The sequence below is a fragment of the Mytilus edulis genome, chromosome 12 (genome assembly GCF_963676685.1).
Source record: "Mytilus edulis chromosome 12, xbMytEdul2.2, whole genome shotgun sequence".
NCBI lineage: Eukaryota > Metazoa > Mollusca > Bivalvia > Mytilida > Mytilidae > Mytilus > Mytilus edulis.
In genome coordinates this window covers 50,918,664-50,939,906 of record NC_092355.1, presented here as the reverse complement: position 1 = coordinate 50,939,906, position 21,243 = coordinate 50,918,664, and the positions used below count along the sequence as shown (strand labels likewise).

Below are 21,243 nucleotides of genomic sequence, written 5' to 3'. Positions count from 1 at the left end.
TGTACTAAGTTTCAAGTTGATTGGACTTCATCAAAACTACCTTGACCAAAAACTTTAACCTGAAGTGAGACGAACGGACGCAAGGACGAACGAACGGACAAACGAACGAACGAACGGACGAACGGAAGCACAGACCAATAATATAATGCCCCTCTACTATCGAAGGTGGGGCATAAAGGAGCCTGTCTCATTTATGTTCTTAAGCTTGGTTGACATTAAATCACATTGGTATTGAATCATGAGTTCACCCCTATTTACTAATACCCTTATGTTCACTTTGACCTATTGGCAAATAGAGCCGTATTTACACCACAAATATCACTCTAAGTACAGACACAACTGTGCACCTAGGAAAAATTAAGTATGAATAGACCTAGATGATTACAACTTGAAATACATTTAAGATATTTATAGAATAACTAAACGAAGATGACCGAACAACATTTTTCTAATATTTTAATAATCATCAAGTAGATAAATCATCTGGGTTTTAGATTTTATCATTTTGGGTATGGTGCACATTTGATCTATCCATGGGTATTGATTAAATTGAGAAAGGAAATGGTGAATGTGTCAAAGCGACAACCACCCGACCATAAAGCAGACAACAGCCGAAGGCCACCAATGGGTCTTCAATGTAGCGAGAATTCCCGCACCCGTAGGTGTCCTTCAGCTGGCCCCTAAAAATATGCATACTAGTACAGTGATAATGGACGTCATACTAAACTCCGAATTATACACAAGAAACTAAAATTAAAAATCATACAAGACTAACAAAGGCCAGAGGCTCCTGACTTGGGACAGGCGCAAAATTGCGGCGGGGTTAAACATGTTTATGATGTCTCAACCCTCCCCATACCTCTAGCCAATGTAGAAAAGTAAACGCATAACAATACGCAAATTAAAATTCAGTTCAAGAGAAGTCCGAGTCCGATGTCAAAAGATGTAACAAAAGAAAATAAATAAAATGACAATAATACATAAATAGCAACAGACTACTAGCAGTTAACTGACATGCCAGCTCCAGACCTCGATTAAACTGATTGAAAGATTATGTCTTCATCATATGAATATCAGGCACAATCCCTCCCGTTAGGGGTTTAGTATCATACTATCATAAAATATATGAGAAGAACATAACCCGTGTCATGCCAACAACTGTTTTTTTAGAAATAAATGTGTTTAGTTCCGATGCAACGACCCTATAAGCGAATCAATATTAAAGCCAAAATATGCAATCTTTAATGACCTGACAACAGTATCGTAACTATATCCCTTTTTAATAAGTCCATTTAAAGGTTTTGTTAGTTTCTGAGGAGAATACTGACATTTTTGTGCTTTATAAAGAATATTTCCATAAAAAATTGGATGGGAAATACCTGAACGTATAAGATGTCTGCATGTTGAGTTATATTTACGAATTATTTCCTTATACCGGTGATAAAAGTTAGTAAATGTTTTGACCAGTTTGTGATATCGAAAACCCTGGTGTAATAATTTTTCAGTAATACATAAATTTCTCTTGCTAAAATCTAATAGTCGACCTTCCCATGGATAGAAACAAGTGCCTGAGGGTGGTTTAGTTGTTGGTAATATTACTACGTCACCTATAGAAGCTATCGCTCAATTTCAGATGACACATGTCTGCGGGTCTACATATCATCATCATCTGCGCTTCCGCGTGAAGCCGACGACGTAGACTTTAAATGAACAGAATGATAACCTTGATTTTTCTGCGATGTATCCATTTAGTTTACATAGGACTACATAAAGTATAAGTATATGAAGAAAAAACACGGACCTACAACCCATACTACTTCGGAAATAATTTGGCGATTTTTCAAGTCAATATATATTCAATTATTTACAACTTACCACGTAAATTTCCGGAAAAGTAATAAATAAAAATTGCGGAAACGTATACTTTAAATTTGCGGAAACGTAGCATTGGGACTCTGAAAAATTAGCGGAAATGCAATACGCCCATTGATTGACATGGACAAGAGATGAACCCTAGATACCTGAAAATAAATGGTGATTAAAACTGTACCTGATAGGACCATATCAAGTGAAACTGAACTGTTTGTTAATTTTATCATCTTCTGCACTAGACGAAAATAGTGCACTGCAAATCCAGGTAAGTTTTGAAGTTTCTAAATCATACAATTCAGTTTATTTTGAGGTGAAAATACAGCTAATTTTAGCAAATGGTCCAAATGGATCTTATAAACTCTATTAATTTGCATGGACAATATAGGGACCAACAATTGATGATTGCTAACATCTTCTGCAGACAAAGGGGAAATGGCATCAAAATCCAGGCAAGGTTTTTGGTTCATCTGAATAAAATGCATAAAGCTTTAATTTTACATTTCCTATATATATATATATATATAGGTCTTTATTCATCAGTTTGTCTTTACACCGACGAATAATATTTGTGGTAAGTTTTTTTCAATTCTTTTTCCATGTTGACGTCACGTAACTGTTGTCTTATGTAAAGGAGAAGTCTTCATTACAGTCATAAGTTCGTCAAACCTGTGTCCGACCCTTTTTATCTCTTTGAGGCTCTGAGTAAAAAAAGTTACTATAATTTATTATATTAAATGTTGGATTTTTTTCGATGTGAAGTGTGTATAGTCAAACTACGTAACGTTATATATATATATACACGTGACTGTGTAAATATTGATGAGTATTGTTTACAATCAAGCGGCTTGAGCAACACAGGATATATAGGAACATGTTTTCGCATTTGAAATCATTACTTGGCTTCGAAACATGCGTAAGTTTGTATCGCATTGATGTTGAGGTTCATATTTATATATATATATATATATATATATATACGGTTTCAGATGTTATATCTCAAGTACTTCCCACTACATAAGAGGGGTCCCGCATCTCGTCACGCTTCATTGGTTCCATATATAACCAACCAAAATTTTCCCATTGACGATGGTCGGTAGTTCTCGCTGGACACTCCGAAACCATTCTAGGTTTAATAATAAGTGAGAATTGAATGTCGTTTCATATCAACTGGAGTACTGGAGCTATTTAATTCAACGAGCCTATGGCGAGTTTATTAATTTATTACTATCTAAATTAAATAACGAGAGTTGATATCCAGCGATATCATATTCTCATGAGTTGTTGAGCATATTTCTCTTATGATAACACTCGGTTGTATTAAATTAAAAATTCCATGAACCCTTGGTACCAGTATGACATCATATCCTGTTCCAGTGTCAAACTGTAATACCAGCTATTTCAAAACTGTATGTTCGCTTCAAAAATGTAATGAAAGACAAACAAAAAATCAGGTGAAATTTGTGAGTGTTTTGTGTATATTTGAACAGTTCGCATATGTCCATTACAATGAACGAAATGTACATAGTTGTAACCTTTAAAAGACTTCAAGTGCCTAACTTATAGCCAATCATCATCGTGGAAATACAATGCGAATCTTACTGACAGATAATTTCCTGTCTCAGCATAGTAGAGTGATATGAAAAATTATTGTTAGAAAATAAGGTCGCACGTCCCGTTGTCTATGAAGTTAACAACGTCTTCATGGTTAAAATAGTGATACATAGATTATCATTGATCAGCTCCATTCGACTGCTTTTCTCACTTTCGCCGTAATGGCTCAAGCAAGAAAATCAGTTGAGATGACCAACGATAATCTATAGCTATACGAATAGGTTGTGGCCTGTTATCTATTTCTTGCACGAAGAAATATTTCTCTTTATCATATACTTAGACTAAATAACATGATTTGTACTGTATGATAATAGCATTAAATTAACGTAAATTCCATATTTTTCGAATTTGTGCTTAGCGGGCTGATATGAAAAGTTTATCACATGCTTCGATTGTTATCACATGCCTTTCCGTAACGTTATCGCATGGCATTCCGGTGATACTCGGCACATTCCGGAAACTACACATCATAGTCAAAGCTAAGTTTTCAGTGAAAAAAAATACAAAGTAGTACAAAACTACAATTTGAATACTGGAAAGTATATTGTGTAAAATAATAAAAACAAAACAAAAACAAAACAAAAAACAAAGAAACAAATTATTGAATAAATGCATTTTTCAAAGTTTCAAACATAATTTAGAAAGTTACTTTAAAAAAGTTAACTTTTCCAAACAGTGTTCATTATGTATATTTTTGTCGATTTGTCCATTTAAAATATTTTTCTTCTCTGTTGAGGCATATGATAGAAAGATTTCAAATCGAATGTACTAAATTGTGGGTCCGACGTGCGTGAACTTTTCACTCTTTGAACTTCTACCCCCAAGGGTGACTGGGGAATAGAAATATGGTCACTTGGTCTTCTCCCGACCGGCAGTAAAACGCTTGCCGAAGTGGGGCGTCCGTTTGGCTGTGCGGGATGTATAAAGTTCGCAGTCACGTCCGGTCAGAATGGGGACGTTAAATCCGATGTCTCGTGTAAAGAGAGTGCCACGCTCTTTGCACGTTAAGAACCCTTACAATATCTCTTTGAGGGCCCGTAGGTGGCCTGTTGTACGGCAAAATTTCTGTCCCTATCCAATATACCCTCATTTTCCAGGGCAGTCCAAATTTCCCCGACCATCATCCCTTATGGCCTCTATTATGACAAGACCTACCTATTGTATTTATTGTGAACTTGCCTGTTCTCGTCCTGAATATGCAAGAAATATTTGCCACTGGACGTTAAGCAACCAACAATCAATCAATCAATTGAATTTCTATATGGAAACCACGTAAAAGGATCAATATATGAATCTGTTATTTTTCTCCACTGTTGAAGCATATGATAAAAAGATCATAACATGTCATTTTTCATATCGCATGCATTATCAGCCCTCGAGCCATGCGGCTCTTGGGCTGATATTGAACCTAGGGCTGATAATACATGCGATATGAAAAATGCCATGTAATAATCTGATACTATTACACTACAAGGGCACACCATTGATAGTAAAAAAAAAATCAAAAAAATCAAGAGTATAGCAAAATAAGTAAATAGTAAACATAAATAGAAAATAATGCCCCGAGTTTATATAATATAGGACTAGCCACAATCATTAGAGAAACATTATAATACATGTACCTGTCATTAATTTGATCCATGGGCGTTTTTATACAATCAGATAATTGGTTTCTTTTTAAATTGGAGTATATATTTTATATAAATTTTGTATGCATTAATATGTATTCATCGAGTGTCAATGGAATACTGTAAACTTAAGGACGAAGAAATTCCTTTTGAATTCATGAACAGCTTCGGTGGTCTCTTCGGTAACCGGTGCTCAGCTTGCGTGCAGGAAATCGTGAGATCTCACCGCATCCGGATAAAACCAAAATCTTGAAAATTGTCATTAAAATGATTTTGTTCTTGATGTTTGGTAAGCACACGGCAATAAGAAGTGAGCTTACACGGGTCGGCACGAGGTCTAAATGTATACGGGTACTGTTACTTTTTTTGACGGACTTTTACCGTTTGGACCAGCACAGAAAATTCAACTGAGTTTATGCGTTCACCACATCAACATGGTTTTTTGTAATCATGTGCATGTATATTTGTTACATGTGTTTAACACCAACCAAAACGTCAAATCAATAGATCAGTTTTTGTCCGATTGTCTGTTCATGTTTACATATTAGTATAATACCAATTTGCATTGATTAAACTCTTTGATTTTCTTTTTGATTTTGTTTTATGATTTCTGAAGGAGCTAGACAGTTTTTTGTATGGATGTATGCATGTTTTAATATGTTTGTTTCTTTTTGTGTTATGGCCATAAATGCGTGTGCGCATAACAAGAATATGAATCGTAGTGTTTACATTCATTTAGGAGCCTGAACAAAACAGACCTAATCACCAAATAAATGATGGGAACCCAGTATTTGCATATGTGAGTATTGTTATTTTTGTTTTATAATATAAAAATGAAGATGTGGTATGATTGCCAATGAGACAACTGTCCACAAAAGACCAAAATGACACAGACATTAACAACTATAGGTCACCGTACGGCCTTCAACAATGAGAAAAGCCCATACCTCATAGTCAGCTATAAAAGGCCACGATAAGACAATGTAAAATAATTCAAACGAGAAAACTAACGGCCTTATTTATATAAAAAAAAGTGAATGAATAGAATGTTTTATTAAATTGTTAAAACTTTATCACCATGGGCTTTTGTTCTTTGTCAGCGAAATATTGTTTTTAAAGTTATATTTTAAAATTCAAATAAAACTGTCCAATTTTTAAATCTGTATAATTGAAATTTGTGGAGCATACATTGTACTGTAGTTATGTCACCCGATCGACCATGTCGGATGACGCATATTATTGCTTTTTTTTTTTCTTTCAATAATTCAGTCTTTCCGCAGTATTTTTCTGATTTTAGGGGACAAACTTTAATGACGGTTTACTAAAATGGGACCACCATATAAAATTGTGCATCTGACTTTGGAAACAGAAAAATGTGAAAAGTTGGAATGTTGCCATGAAATGGCAGAAAAGGAGTTAAAAATTTCAAAATTCTCCAAAACGCAATGAAATTTTACAGCAATATTGACTGGTATTTAATTTGGGAGATTCTGTTGTTATCATGGAAACAATGCAAAAATGTAAAAATGCTCCTCAAACATTAAAATAGGATATATCTGTTCCAGACCATATAAGTATTTGGACCGTAAACGTATACTCGTACGGTCCGACCATACGCGTACGGTCGGACCGTATGAGTATACGCGTGTGGTCCAGTACGAGCAGACCATATTGGATCATATAGGTTAAATTTAAACAAATTAACATTAATCACAATCTTTATTTTTAGTTTTACTTATTGATATTATTACAATTACACGGATAAAATGAACAAATGAACAATTGAAATTAAATATTTGTTTAATTGTATATCTTGATTCTTATTTTGGTACTCTCAACCAATGTTACACTTGCTGCCACAAGTAATGTACTAATATTTTTACATTTACATTTTTGCAGTTCGTGTATGTTCAAGGCCGTAACTAGGTATCTTATTTTAGTGTGGCAAAATAATTGAGCCGAGCGAGGCGAGGCGAATTTTTTTTGGAGGGTATGAAATGAATGCATGGTGCAAAATCCTGCATTCTAGGCATTTTTAGAGAGTTTGATAATGGTTTGAATTTGGACACTTTTTATATATTTTTTTCATATTTTAAGACTTTTACAAACACCAAGTTTTTAACAACTTTATTTAAATTAATATATAAGATAATCATCCAAATATCAATTGAGTCTGTTGCCAGAACATAGAACAAACATCGATTCAGTAGAGTTTGCCAAATTTTTCTATGGCTGGTTCGGTCAAATTGTTTCAGAATCATAATATCCTTATCGCGATGAACATGGAGCATAGCAAGACCGCACAATCTCTCGCCACTCAGGCATGCTCTTTTCCAAGTTTTCAGTCGTTTCAGGGCAGTCTGTGTTTCTAAAGGTAGCACATTATCATCAACACAATGATCAATGTTTTCTTCCAATTCCTTCTCCATCGGCAATTCGCTAGCATCATCGGTAGTAACAGTTTTGTTTGCAAAAGGGAATTACGCTTTCCGTAAGCACCATCATACAGTCGCAGTTACAAAATATTAAACTCGCTTTTATGCTGACAAAGAGAAGATAAACTAGGGATAGAATGAGATAAGATACATGTATATGATTCTATCTATAGAGTAAGTATATATGATATGGGTACAGGGGAATTGGAATGGAGTTTTTGACGTTTATACATGTAGGTCCGTAATTTCAAATTATTTCTGGAAATGGTCGGTGGTATTTTAGTTCCAGAATCTATAAATTTAGAGGTTAGGGGTTGGGGTATCCGATTCCAAAACCCTGAATATAAAGAAACGAAATTCCGTAGTCCCGAATAAGTAAAGACAAAATCCTGTGTTAAAGGTTCTTCCATTCCTCAATAATGTCAAATTGGAATATGGGATATTTTTAAGGTTAAAGAAACATGGATAAAAAATAAGCAATGCATGTTTCATATTATTTATATTTTATTTATCTGTAAAGAGAAAGATTAAAGTTTGTGGAACAGAGAAATGAATACACAGACAGGACTGCCCCCTTGCGATGCCCAGTACTTGATTTGTCAGTCTACTTATCGTTTTTGGATTATTCTAATGAAGTTATATGCAATACTCAGACTCTGTTCACAAAAAAAAATAATAGAATTATTCCTTCTTTACCTTCAGTGTCGCTTTTCCTTTTTCTGCTAGAGCCTGTTTTTAACCAGAGATCCATGATGATTATCGTTACTCATGTACTCGGTTAATGGAATCGAGAAACATCTACCGTTGAGATGCTGAGTTATATCCAGGGAGAAAAGTTTAAAAAGGAATGATGACAAGTTATAGAAATTAAGATTGAGACAGAACAATAAATGACTATTATATTTATATATATGTATAATAAAAATAATCAGTGTCGAAATTTTAGTGAGGCAATTGCCTCACTTGCCTTAATGGTAGTTACGGTCTTGATGTTCCTTAGCATTTGCATTTTTAAAGTTGCTAAATATTCTAAAACAATTGTCCTCCCCCATTCTAATTACTTCCGATCTTTGATCATAATTCAATTATTTTACTGGGTGATCGACATGCTAAATACAAGAGATTAACAGATTCAATAAGCGTGAATTTTTTAAATCATTAAAATATAAAGTGTTTTTTTTCAATTACAATTAAACTTTTTTATATCAATTATTTGAGAGTTAAGTTATACTGATCTGTTATATGCATCTAATAAGTAACTTTGTCAACTTCTTAATATAAGTCAGACCGTACGCGTACGGTGCATACGGTCTGGAACATATCCATTAAAGTTGTAGTTAAAACTCAGTGAAACTTCGAAGTTATGTGCCATCTCATGTACCAATACGGCATCTGTCATTAAAATTTAGGAAATGCAGTATCGTTTATTTTTGAAATTCGAAAATATTTGTTGCTGAACTTTAAAAAATGTTCCTCAATATAAATATTACAGATGATTATTTACGCAATCAATTGATTTTCCAGCGGGAATTCCAAGAAGACCCTGCCGAGGTGGTAAAAGATCTTGAAGATGAATTGGTATTTATCTGTAATTTACTTGTCACATTCAAACTTTGAATTTCGTAAACTTATTACTAAATTTAGAATATGTGATCATAGTCTGGAACTTGAATTAGGTATAGATATAAAAAAAAAAGTACCACGAAATCTTAGATTATGTAATTTTTGCCCTTAGTATTAAAGATATAGATGATGAATTTCACTTCTTCTTTCATTGCGAAATAAATTTAAAAAAAATAAGAAATAATTACTTCTCTGAAATTGCTTCTCAAAATCCCGACTTTATGAGTTGCACTAATAAAACAAAAGCTACAATATATACTCAATCCATCAAATTTTCAACCGGTACAGTTAAGGTTCCTCAAGTTTTTAAAACAGTCAATTGAACTGAAGACGGGACTCCTGATTTACCATGGATAAAAGTTTTGTGGTAATACTATATTGATATGTTGTAATTTGTATTTTGAATTGTCACTATATTTTATACTTACAACAATTGATATATTATTTAACACATGGCATGGGTATAATCTCTTTGTTCTTACTGTGCTATAATCTGAAAAATGCACAGCTAAGGTGTGCATTAACTACCTCAGATATACTGCACAGTTCAAATCTATTTTTACCTTTAGGGGCGTTTCCTGGATTCTGAAAGGGGTGTGACATGTATTCTATAAAATAAAAAAAATATCAACGATTGTAGCGAGACTAAAAACGTTTCGGTTCCTCAGCCTATTCGACCCCAACCCCCACAAGAAAAAAAAAAAAAAAAAAAAAAAAAACGAATCGGCCATCTGACTTGAACTTACAAAAAAGTTGATAAATTAAACACTTTGTACAAACACCGCAGTTTCAAAATAAGAAACAAATGATGGATTGTTTGTTGATGTTTTAACGTCTCTTTTAAGAGCCACATTTCGGCTATTTCGTGGCGCCCAGTTTTTATTGGTAGAGGGAGCCGGAGTGCCCGGAGAAAACCACACACATTTGATAGGAAAACTGACAGTCCTAATCAATTGATATTGGAGTCGAAAACCCCAGCACGGGTGGAGTTTGCCTTCAAACCCTTAGTGTTGACTGTCTAGTGATTACTGTAGAAGAACTACTTAGAGGCCCCTGATGAAAAAAGAAAGGTTTCTCCTTCCTTTTTTATTATTTAAACTGGGACATGAAATATTTTATTTTATTTTGTGTACACAAGTGTAAATCTTAAATCAGTGTTCAAAGTCAGAACAGATAATGACGATTTTTTGTAGCTTCTGCCAAAAAAGAAATCATGTACTTAAGAATATTCAGGCAAGTAAATGAAATCTAATTTGAATAAGTTTTAGACTCAATGAATTTTATTACGATATTTGGAATATTTATTCCTATAAAGGGACTACATGTATTTGGGTATCGAACTTAAATTTAGGGTCGATGGAGGGGGGTTTAAGATTGGATAACGAATCGTTGTTTCTGTTATTTAACATTTTAAATTTATGTACTAAAACCTTCCTCGTTTCACCTTTCTCTAAGCATATCATTAAGGAAAGAAAAGCAATTAATCTTTACTCCATAACACCGATTTGAAAGTACAATATGTCAAAGTATTAATCGTCACTGATTGCAAGAAAAAAAAATTACGAATAAATTTAACAGAAACGATAGAAAAAAAATTACAATTAAATCGCAAATAATGTAAAAATTGAGGAAGAAGCCTAAATAAAAAAAAATAATTTAAAACTTACCAACCTCTTACTACATAAAGGCTCATTTCCCCCTTTCTTAACTCTACAAGGAACTTTATTCAGGGCCCGTGGATTGCGGAACATCGTTTGTATATTGCTTAAACGTTCACGTAAATTGATGGCGTCAAGTGTTAAAACAGTTATTGGCCAATCAAATCGAGATATTGGATTTAAGCTGCACGCTCGTGTGACCCTTTAACCCGAACTCCTACGTCGTTCGGGTTAATCAGGGTCACACAAGCTGTGCAGATTAAATCCAATATACCGATGTACCCTGTTTCGCGGGGTAGGTTTATTGCTCCTGCTGATAATATATATCTTATACATCTATCTACACCTTATAAATCCTTGTCTTCAAATATTCGGCTTTGTGCGGCCCTGATGTTAAATCCAAAAAAAGCGCTAGAAACGGACACACAAAATTTTAACGTGTTGCTTGCATCTTTTTTTTTTTTAATATAGAAGACACCATTTGCTATTTTGTATCTGTATTGTTGGTTTGTTTTTTGTATTTTGATATGACCCCTTGTTTTTGTCACCTGTAATCGTAAGTCTAAAGTGTAATCCTAGGTATAGACCTAGTTTCCGCAAATGTCTAATAGCATCTGGTATATACGTAGCCGTGCAAATCACAATTATTATTTCTTCATAAAGCTGTTCACATTATTAAAAATTTAAAGTATACTGCTGTAAATTGGTTTCGTTGTGTGTCAGTATATTGATGCAAAATTGATGAGAGGTTTGTCTTGTGTAAGTATATTGCTGTAAAATCAGTGAGCGGTTCGTCATCTGAAAGTATATTGCTGTAAAATCAGTGAGCGGTTCGTCATGTGTAAGTATATTGTTGTAAAATCAGTGAGCTGTTCGTCATCTGTAAGTATATTGCTGTAAAATCAGTGAGCGGTTCGTCATGTGTAAGTATATTGCCGTAAAATCAGTGAGCGGTTCGTCATGTGTAAGTATATTGCCGTAAAATCTGTGAGCGGTTTGTCATGTGTAAGTATATTGCCGTAAAATCAGTGAGCGGTTCGTCATGTGTAAGTATATTGCCGTAAAATCAGTGAGCGGTTTATCATGTGTAAGTATATATATTGCTGTAAAATCAGTCAGCGGTTCGTAATCTTCAAGTATATTCTTGTAAAATAGTTTGCTTCGTCTCATTTACTCGAACAAAAATCACTATTCCAACTGAACACTATACCTACCGTGAACATTTATTTTTAGGAATTCAAAAGGGAACAATTATCTAAATTGGAAAATACAGAAACTAGAGATCTGAAAAGAAAATTAGTGGACGTCCAATTTAAACTCCAAGACAAAGACGTAATGAAAAATAAAGAATTGTCTGCTAAGAAAAAAGGAACAACTTCGCTCTTGTTAAATAAACAGGTAAAATTTGTGTTATAAAAAATATAAAACAGTTTTTATCTCCCCTTGTCGATATTCATGCGTCTGTTTTTCCGCTTTTCAAGTTAAATTAACGACTGAACTCAATAGTAACAAACAAATATTATTCGATAAAAAAAAACGTTGAAAAGACACGATATGAACATACAAAGGCTTAGATTATAGAACTATAGTCCTGTCCTTTGTCGTTTTGAAAGTTTTCTTGCTGTCAGGTATTGATTTTGTGTGAGGCATGAATGAATATCCCATATATATTATATAAAACAAACAAAAAAGGAGATGTGGTATGATTGTCAAAATGATGAGACAACTCTCCACAATTGACCAAAATGACACAGAAATTAACAACTATAGGTCACCGTGTACGGCCTTCAACAATGAGCAAAGCCAATACCGCACATGGTCACCTATACAAGGCCCTAAAATGACAATGTAAAACAATTCAAAAGAGAAAACTAACGGCCTTATTTATGTACAAAAGATGAACGAAAAACAAATATGTAACACATAAACAAACGACAACCACTGATTTTAATACAGGCTCCTTTGACATGCTTTATTTTTTCTATGAAAACATTACTGACCATTTCCAAAAATACTACTAGTAATTACGTCTTTAAATTTATTCTATGAATTTATTTCAATCGTTCATTACATGTATCAATTTCTTCGTCTGTTGAATCCTTTCAGAATTCTTTTTTTTTTTAAAAGGGAAGTAACTCCATTATGCCAACAATAACAACTTGTTAACTTTATGTTTTATGAACTTATTTCAACCTTTCATCATCAATTTCTTCGTATGTTGAATCCTTCAGATTTTACCTCAACACCGTGCTGTTTTTATAAAGGGTTCATGTGGCATCTTTTTTGTTTTGAAAGGGAAGTAACTACTTACTATAATAAACCCCTATACGGTACCCAACCATGTATGGTATCTAACCCTATATTTTTTTAAGGACACCCTATATCATATATACATAGTCACCACGTGTAGTCCTTTAACCAATCATATCTCTATAAATCTATAGGAGGTAAGATAAATTTACTTATAGCGGAAGTTCAAACATTTGATATACACGTCATTTTGGCTTCCTTTATCGAAAAATAAGCCCTGCGGCAAACAAGTTTGTAGCAAACATTGCCGCAACCATTTTACCAAGCAAATGAAGTTTGCGGCAAGCTTGCTGCAAACATAATTATGCAAATTAGCTTGCGGCAATTGTTTGCTGCAAGCTTGCGGCAATTGTTTGTTGCAAACTTGCGGCAAACTTGCAGGAACTATACATATACCAATGTCATGTGTGTAGACACATTCAAATTATCTCTTTCAAATTACACAACAACATTTATAGAAGGTCAATTCCTGTCTTTATACAAACAGTCATTGAAAGAATTATTGCAAACTCATGAGATTTTAGAAAATACATACATGAATTTGAGTTTTGAAAAAGGGACAGGAGTCATTCTCAAATGACATAATCATGATAATATACCTGTATTAAAAAATGAAAAAGTTAAAATCTCAAATGTGTATTGGGTTTAAAGCTAGGTAATGATTGCATTACAGAATTTAACCTAATCTTAATAAACATGATCATGATGGTGCAGTACATCACTTACAAATTCAAACTTATAATAGCTTAAGTTTTTCAATCACGCATACATGTATACATAGTTGCTTACTTAATTATGTATGATGATAACATTAATTATTTTTGAAACATGCAGTTCTATGAACCATTTGTACTTACAAAACTACGTACTGAATATCCCATATTATTGAACCAAAATGCCTCCTTGATCTCTTGTATGTGAAATGCATTTCGAAACACAACTAACATGACCCAGCCACAATTTCAAATTGTTAGCATCCAGGAAGTGCCAACTAGGCATGCCCAGTCATTATTCTGTAGTTCTGGCAAACATATAGAATCGTTAAAGTTTTCTGCAATCTTGCGGCAAACATATAGAATAATAAAGAATATTTGCCGCAAGATTGCAGAAAACTTTGACGATTCTTTATAGAATGATCGAAGTTTTCTGCAATCTTGCGGCAAATATTCTTTATTATTTTAAACTTTCTGGCAATCTTACGGCAAACATTGATGTTTCTGCAAACTTGCCGCAAGCTTGCAGCAAAAAGCTGCAATGTTTGTCGGAAGTTTTCAGCTAGCGGCAAATATCTGCTAACACTATTTTCTGTGTTCCTGCAAACTTTTTGTTTGCTACAAGCTTGTAGCAAGTCTCCGGCAAGTTTGCGGCAAACAATTCAGTTTCATAAGGGTTTCCCTAATTGCGAACTCAATCAAGTTTTTATTAATTAATTTTTTGATTTGATCGGATCCTGAATATGCATGATATGTTTGCTACTAGATATAACACCAACAAAACTTATGCAGATACATATACATGATGTACTTATAAAGATACAATTTAATATTTTGCATATAAAAACTGATTTTTTTTTGTACAATATTTTTAGATTATAAGGAGGGTTGGTCCTGCTGATGAACTGTCCAAGTACAATCGTCCATTTGGTGGGTTTATATCGACTCTTATATAAATAGGCAACATTATTTTAACAGAAAAATATACATGAAAGCAATATCAATTGTTCACCATTCTCATTGGAAGAAAAAAGTTCATTCATAAAAACAGATACAATTGCTACCACAAAACTTCGATCAAGTTAGAAATTGGGTACATGTTGTCAATTTTACCGTAACGGTTTGTGAGCAAAAATTTGTTCCTGTGAAAAATGTTCCAGTGGAACTAATATCAAAGGAAATATGTTCTGGGAGAACTTTTTTCATAAACAATTTCAATATAATTTGTTCCATCTCTATAAAAATAAGTTCCTCACTTTACCTAGTGAAATAAGTACTGGGTTGGTTAAATTTGTTCCTTACCTAGTGAAATAGGTTCCAGGTTTATGAGATTTGTTCCTTACCTGGTGAAATAAGTTCTGGGTTTGTGAAATTTGTTCCTCACCTGGTAAAATAAGTTCCTAGTATGTGAAATATGTTCCACTGGTTAAACAGGTTATCTTATATACTGAACATTTGTCATCAGTGAGTTTAAAAGTATATTATATTGATAATATAATAATAAAAAATGTAAATCATCCAATTAGGATCGTGTGGACTATAGCAAATTTTTTTCTATATACGTAAAAAATATCAAAATGACAGTCCCACTTTTGAACCAGAAAAGGGTAGAATACGAAAAATCTTTCAGAAAAAAATAAAGTATAGTTAAAGATGAATATATGAACTTATAATTATAAAAGGACAAAATGACTGATCAATTATTCCAAAAAACATAAAGAAACAAAAGACACATTCTTTTGAAACTGTTCCATGACAAGTACATGTATGACTAGAACACAGGGCCATGACAGTTAACAGGAACCAAGGAGGAATACCACATAAAACATAGATACAAATAATGATACATTACCATCGCTTTATCCTGTAGAACTCAGCACACTCAGTACAATATTTAGCTTGCATTATAATTTAAGTGTAACAAGAAAATGTTTCGCTGTGCAGTATGTTGCAAAGGTACTATATTTCAGTGAAAATGATAGGTTTGAGAAGAACTTATTCATTGATTTCTTTGAAATGTGTACATATTGGTCTCAACCTAATATCACAGGAACTTATTTAAAAATTTTGATATTAACTGAAACTAAATTCATGGAGCTATGATATTTGTTCCGGAACTTATTTCATTTTTGGTCAAAAAATTAGTTCCGGAACAAATTTTACAGTGCTGGAACATATTTTCTATGATATAAGTTCCGGCGGAATATATTTCCTTTGGAATTTGTTCCAGCGGAACAAACGTCACGCTGGAACAAATTTTTGGTTACAGGACTTTATTATTTACACATTAATAACTTTGTCACCCCTTCATGAAATGCTACGGAATTGGGAAGCTTCTTCAATATCGAGAAATGTCATCAATAGAAAGAATTTCAATCTTATTATTTTCCGTCTTTAGCTGATACGTTGCCATTGACTTAGTTTTAGCAGTCAGCATTACACATTACTATGACAGCAACAATAGCAGACGAGACACAAGGTCCCATGTACGATTTTTTTTTAACTTTTAATTTTATAAAAAAAACAATCCGTTTAGAGAAGGGATGACTTTTGTTTCAACTTACTATTTAGAATGCCATGATGAATGGGTTATTGTATACTAAGCTATGATTGTCATAACATAGAAATAGTGTGTCGCTTTATTGACGTGTACCCAAGTTTAAACACATATTTCTTTGAAGCATGGTTGTTAAATGAAAAGTCAAAAAAAAAATCCCGACATTCCGAAATTCGAAAAAAAAAGTTCCGGAACTCGAAAGGGTCAACCCCGAAATCCCAAGTTTAAAACACCCTATCCCGGAGTCCCGGTAATAATGTTACCAAGCAGTGAATCGTTGGACTTGCATTGATGCGATTGATATATATATATCCTCTTTCCATAACAGTTTTAATTCTTATTCCAGTTAATACTAGGAGCTACAGGGATGTACTCCGTGTCGAAAGAAATAGCAGGAACGATTCTGCCGATGGCCATATCCATAGACCACAAAAGATGAATGTTACTCTTGAGAACAGTCACTATAAAAGTGAAACTGATCATAATAGTTTGAAAATGGATGCTTTTAACGAAGATCTACAAAATCAGAAAGTGTGTATTAGTAGTAGCATGTTAGAGGACAGTCAGTGCTTTGGTACGGAAACAGGTATATTTGAAATCAGTCAGAGTCAAAACATCTGTACTACTAGTAGTTAAGTTTACCTAAACATATTTTACTGTCTAAAATATAATAGGATGGGAAGCAAGATAATTCAGTACGATATGAAAAAATATATAATAATTAATATATTATGTTCAAACAGTAACAGTTGGATACGAGTACACTTTAAGATATAGCAATATTAATCAAAGAATCTTTTTGTGTAGCGTATATAAATAACTATGTACATTTCTGAAACGGATTGTGTTTTGTCCAACAGTATAATTTCGTCTGTTCCAAATAAAATATGATCGATGGAGATAGCAGCTAAGTGTTGAATGTTTTCAAAGAGCTGATTTCTAAAATTTATGTAGAGTGGACATTCTAAGAAAAAAATCGTATCTTCTAATGTACACCCACATTCACAACTTGGGTCACTTCAATTACTAAATTAACTCGGTATAAATCAGCTTTTAAGGGACAACATCTTTGCGTAATTTTATATGCAGTATATTTCCCAACCTGTTTCCAATAAAATAATAACTAGGTCCCAAAAATGAAATATAGTTTCGCCGGATTGTGTTTTTGATATTTGGAGATGATTGTATGGATCTAAATTAATATCTAACGGTAATAAATTCCATGCACAAATTGAAGAAGGGAAAAAAGATTTAGAAAACATGTCCAATCTACATCTTGGTACTCTATAGTGAGAACGGTTTCTAGTATTATAATAATATTCTGGAACATTATTGCTGTGAATTTTATGAAATAAACATAATTTACGTCTATTTCTTTTAGAACTCAAAGTTTCCCATCCAGTTTCAAACACCTGTACTAAGAATGACATAGACGAATCTGTCGTTGACAGTCAGACCCAGGATGTCTATACACAGAACAACCCAATATTTGCTGTGGAAGACACAGAGAATCACAGAGAGAACAGTCCTAATCACAGTACATGTTCTAGTACAATTTCAGATGTGTTTCCTGAGGAAGACCAATCAAATATACAAGGTATAAATACATTTTAATAAAACGAACTGGTGAAAAGTAAAACAAAAAATACGGAACTCCAAGAAAAAGTCCGTCATTTCGTTTTGTAATCTTATATATATCCTTTCCTTTGTTTTGCCAATTTCCCTCCTGTCTTAACATGTTATCCCGCCGTTATTATCTATTCTTTATTTTTTTTCTATTTCTGCCTTTTTTTCTATTTCTGCACTTTTTTCTCTATTTCTGCCTTTTTTTTCTATTTCTACCTTTTTTTTCTATTTCTGCCTTTTTTCTATTTCTGCACTTTTTTTTCTATTTCTGCCTTTTTTTCTATTTCTGCACCTTTTTTTTTCTATTTCTGCACTTTTTTTCTATTTCTACCTTTTTTTTCTATTTCTGCCTTTTTTTTTCTATTTCTGCCTTTTTTTTCTATTTCTACCTTTTTTTCTATTTCTGCCTTTTTTTTCTATTTCTGTCTTTTTTTTTCTTCTATTTCTGCACTTTTTGCACATTATTCTCTATTTATATGTAAACCCCAGCCAGACCCTCTCGAGAAAACAGATAAAGTATCATTCCACTGTCACATAATTATATATTATGTCTGACGTTTTTACCCTAATCTCTGCATACGGATTTGAAAAGAGGAATTTTGGACCAATGTCCTTGTATAGTTTTAAACTGTTACAGCTAATAAATCACGTCACTCTAAAATTAACAAATGAACGAGAGAAAAAAAAAGAAAAAAAATATATTAAAGAGCAGAGGTTACAATATATTAGAAGACGACAAACTATCTCTTATTCACGTTGAAATTAAATGAGAAATCGGCAAATGATTTTTGTTTTTCCACTGAATAAAAACAATGGAATGCGTTATATTTCAATATACAAATGTATGTCAGAAAGCGTATTTGTTGCCAGTTTCGAAACATATAAATTCTGATATTCATTGAAATGGTTTCGTCGAACCTTAAGAGAAGGTTTGCAGAGTTTAGGAAACCGATTTTTGGTTTTCAAGAATAACATTTGACAGGGTTTTTGATAACCGAGTAGTTTAAGTAGTTCACCGACTGTGATTTTTAACCTCTTTTGAAATCGAACACTGAGTTGTCGAGTTAGGTTCGACTTCTCTTAAATCACAAAAATTGCCTAATATTCTGGTCAAAGGTTGTTGATTTTCGACCGGTATTCCGGACTTCTCCAACTATAAAACAAATGGCTACCGTGATATATAGCGTTTTTAGACACCAACAAATAATCTAAAATTAGTATCATCTGAATTTGTCATTCAAGATGGCAGCCAAAAATCTTGTTTAAGCTGTGACCTATAGGTTTTCGGGGATCACTGAAGAGACATAATTTTTCTTATTTCCTTTTAACGCATATGTGTCCTTGATTCTGAAGTGTTAAACCTCTTCGTGTGTTTTTTTATTATGTGATTACTTGACCGTTTATATTATATGATTATTTGATAATCTAAGACTGTATTCTTTTTTATTTCATTATTTTGTTAAAAATGATAACTAATGGTTATGTGATTATATCGTCAAACAATTCTGATTATGTGATTACTTTGACAGCGCCATGAGGGTCCCCAATATTGGTTTATAGAGATGTTTCGATAAAGATATTAGATACTGCATAATTTGCTTTCAGATATTGAACAAAGATCAGAAGGTATTGCAAACAATACTAGAACCAGGTTAGGTTCTGTTGAATCTTTGAGACAAATATTTGAAAAGAAACAAGAGTCAACTGAGGTAAAGTTTCTAACTATCAAACTGATCTCATCTTAAACTTTAAATCATATACTTTATAGTATACTTTATGCAAAAAGTTTCAAAGTCTGAAGAATGTGGTTGAGGGGGCAGCCAATAATCTTCATTGAACTAGAGCATGCATACCAATTTGCTCATACAGCTGCATACCATATACCATTGACCTATACCACAGTGGCGGATCCAGGTGGGGGGGGGGGGGTCCGGGGCGTTGGACCCCCTTTCTTTTGGCCGATCAATGCATTTGAATGGGGACTTATAGTTGGACCCCCTTTTAAAATCGCTGGATCCGCCCCTGTACCGTTAGTGGTTTCTCTGAAACAAATATTGCCACCAACTTATACATGTATGTAAACTATTGTTATACAGTCCGTTCAACTTAATGTTGTATACCAAATACCGAATTATGATCTCCAGATTTGTTTTAGCGGATTGCTGATTAGGACCAAATTTTAGTAAGAAATGTTTCGCTTTAGCTGGTATTTTTTATTCTATGTCATAACGGGCAGGACAACTGTTAGGATTATTATAACACTAGCTGTGCTTGTCGTAACTATAGCTATGTTTTAAACACTGGTTTCATCGTTTGATATTTAAGATGTAACCGTGATTGTATTCCAACAAATGGGTTAGCGGGGAAGTTTTTTTTACCTTGATTTTTGTCCTACTCTTATTGGCCAAAGCAAAACTAACTAACTTATTCATATATCAAGTAAATACAAAAATGTCACACCAAAGATACGTCATCCTTATTTTCCTGCCATTGTTAATTTATTTTCAGACAAAAGGAGTCTCTCAGACTGATACGCTACAACACTGTCCATTTATTTTCCAGACAAAAGGAGTCTCTCAGACTGATACGCTACAACACTGTTTATTTATTTTCAGACAAAAGGAGTCTCTCAGACTGATACGCTACAACACTGTTTATTTATTTTCAGACAAAAGGAGTCTCTAAGACTGATACGCTACAACACTGTTTATTTATTTTCAGACAAAAGGAGTCTCTCAGACTGATACACTAGCAACAGATTTTAAAGAAAAGTTGAAGTTAGAAGGACATGACTAGTACTGTTTATAATCTGAAATTGAAAAATGTTCTGATATTCTATATGGTCTATATGGACAATGTATATATATATATGTATATATATCACATGTAAACGTTTTGTTTTGTTTGTGTCGTGATCTGCTATATATTTGTTTTATAAATGACATTTTTGTCGAGCCTGTAACTTTTGTTGCAGAAAGCTCGACATAGGGATAGTGATCCGGCGGCGGCGGCGGTGGCGTTAGCTCACTTCTTGAAAGCTTTATATTTTAGAAGGTGGAAGACCTGGATGCTTCAATATTTGTATATAGATGCGTCATGTTACGAAGTTTCCGTCAGTCACATGTCCAATGTCCTTGACCTCATTTTCATGGTTCAGTGACCACTTGAAAAAAAAGTTCAAATTTTTTGTAATGTTGAATTCTCTCTTAT

General features: G+C 33.4%; 1 protein-coding gene across 4 annotated transcripts; it reads left to right on the top strand.

Moving 5' to 3' along the window:
• The first annotated feature begins 2,681 nt into the window (after positions 1–2,681).
• Positions 2,682–20,884, top strand: LOC139498733 (uncharacterized). 4 transcript variants are annotated; one of them, XM_071287268.1, is made up of 9 exons: positions 2,682–2,785; positions 5,851–5,910; positions 9,071–9,124; positions 12,061–12,225; positions 14,726–14,780; positions 16,754–16,993; positions 17,789–17,944; positions 19,639–19,742; positions 20,755–20,884. In XM_071287268.1, exons 1-9 carry the CDS (start codon positions 2,744–2,746, stop codon positions 20,827–20,829), a joined length of 951 nt encoding a protein of 316 aa, XP_071143369.1. In that variant the 5' UTR covers positions 2,682–2,743; the 3' UTR covers positions 20,830–20,884. The 4 variants fall into 4 exon arrangements, with proteins under 4 accessions (XP_071143369.1, XP_071143368.1, XP_071143367.1 ...); XM_071287266.1 differs by having other exon boundaries at positions 2,683–2,785; positions 17,789–18,004; XM_071287267.1 differs by lacking the exon at positions 9,071–9,124 and having other exon boundaries at positions 17,789–18,004.
• Positions 20,885–21,243: the final 359 nt, after the last annotated feature.

Excerpts from the sequence above, each read along its gene's own strand:
- LOC139498733 (XM_071287266.1), top strand. The coding sequence starts at position 2,744 with ATGTTTTCGCATTTGAAATCATTACTTGGCTTCGAAACATGC. Across the intron at positions 9,125-12,060 it reads AAGATCTTGAAGATGAATTG|GAATTCAAAAGGGAACAATT; the intron begins GTATTTATCTGT and ends ATTTATTTTTAG. Across the intron at positions 16,994-17,788 it reads GTGCTTTGGTACGGAAACAG|AACTCAAAGTTTCCCATCCA; the intron begins GTATATTTGAAA and ends TATTTCTTTTAG.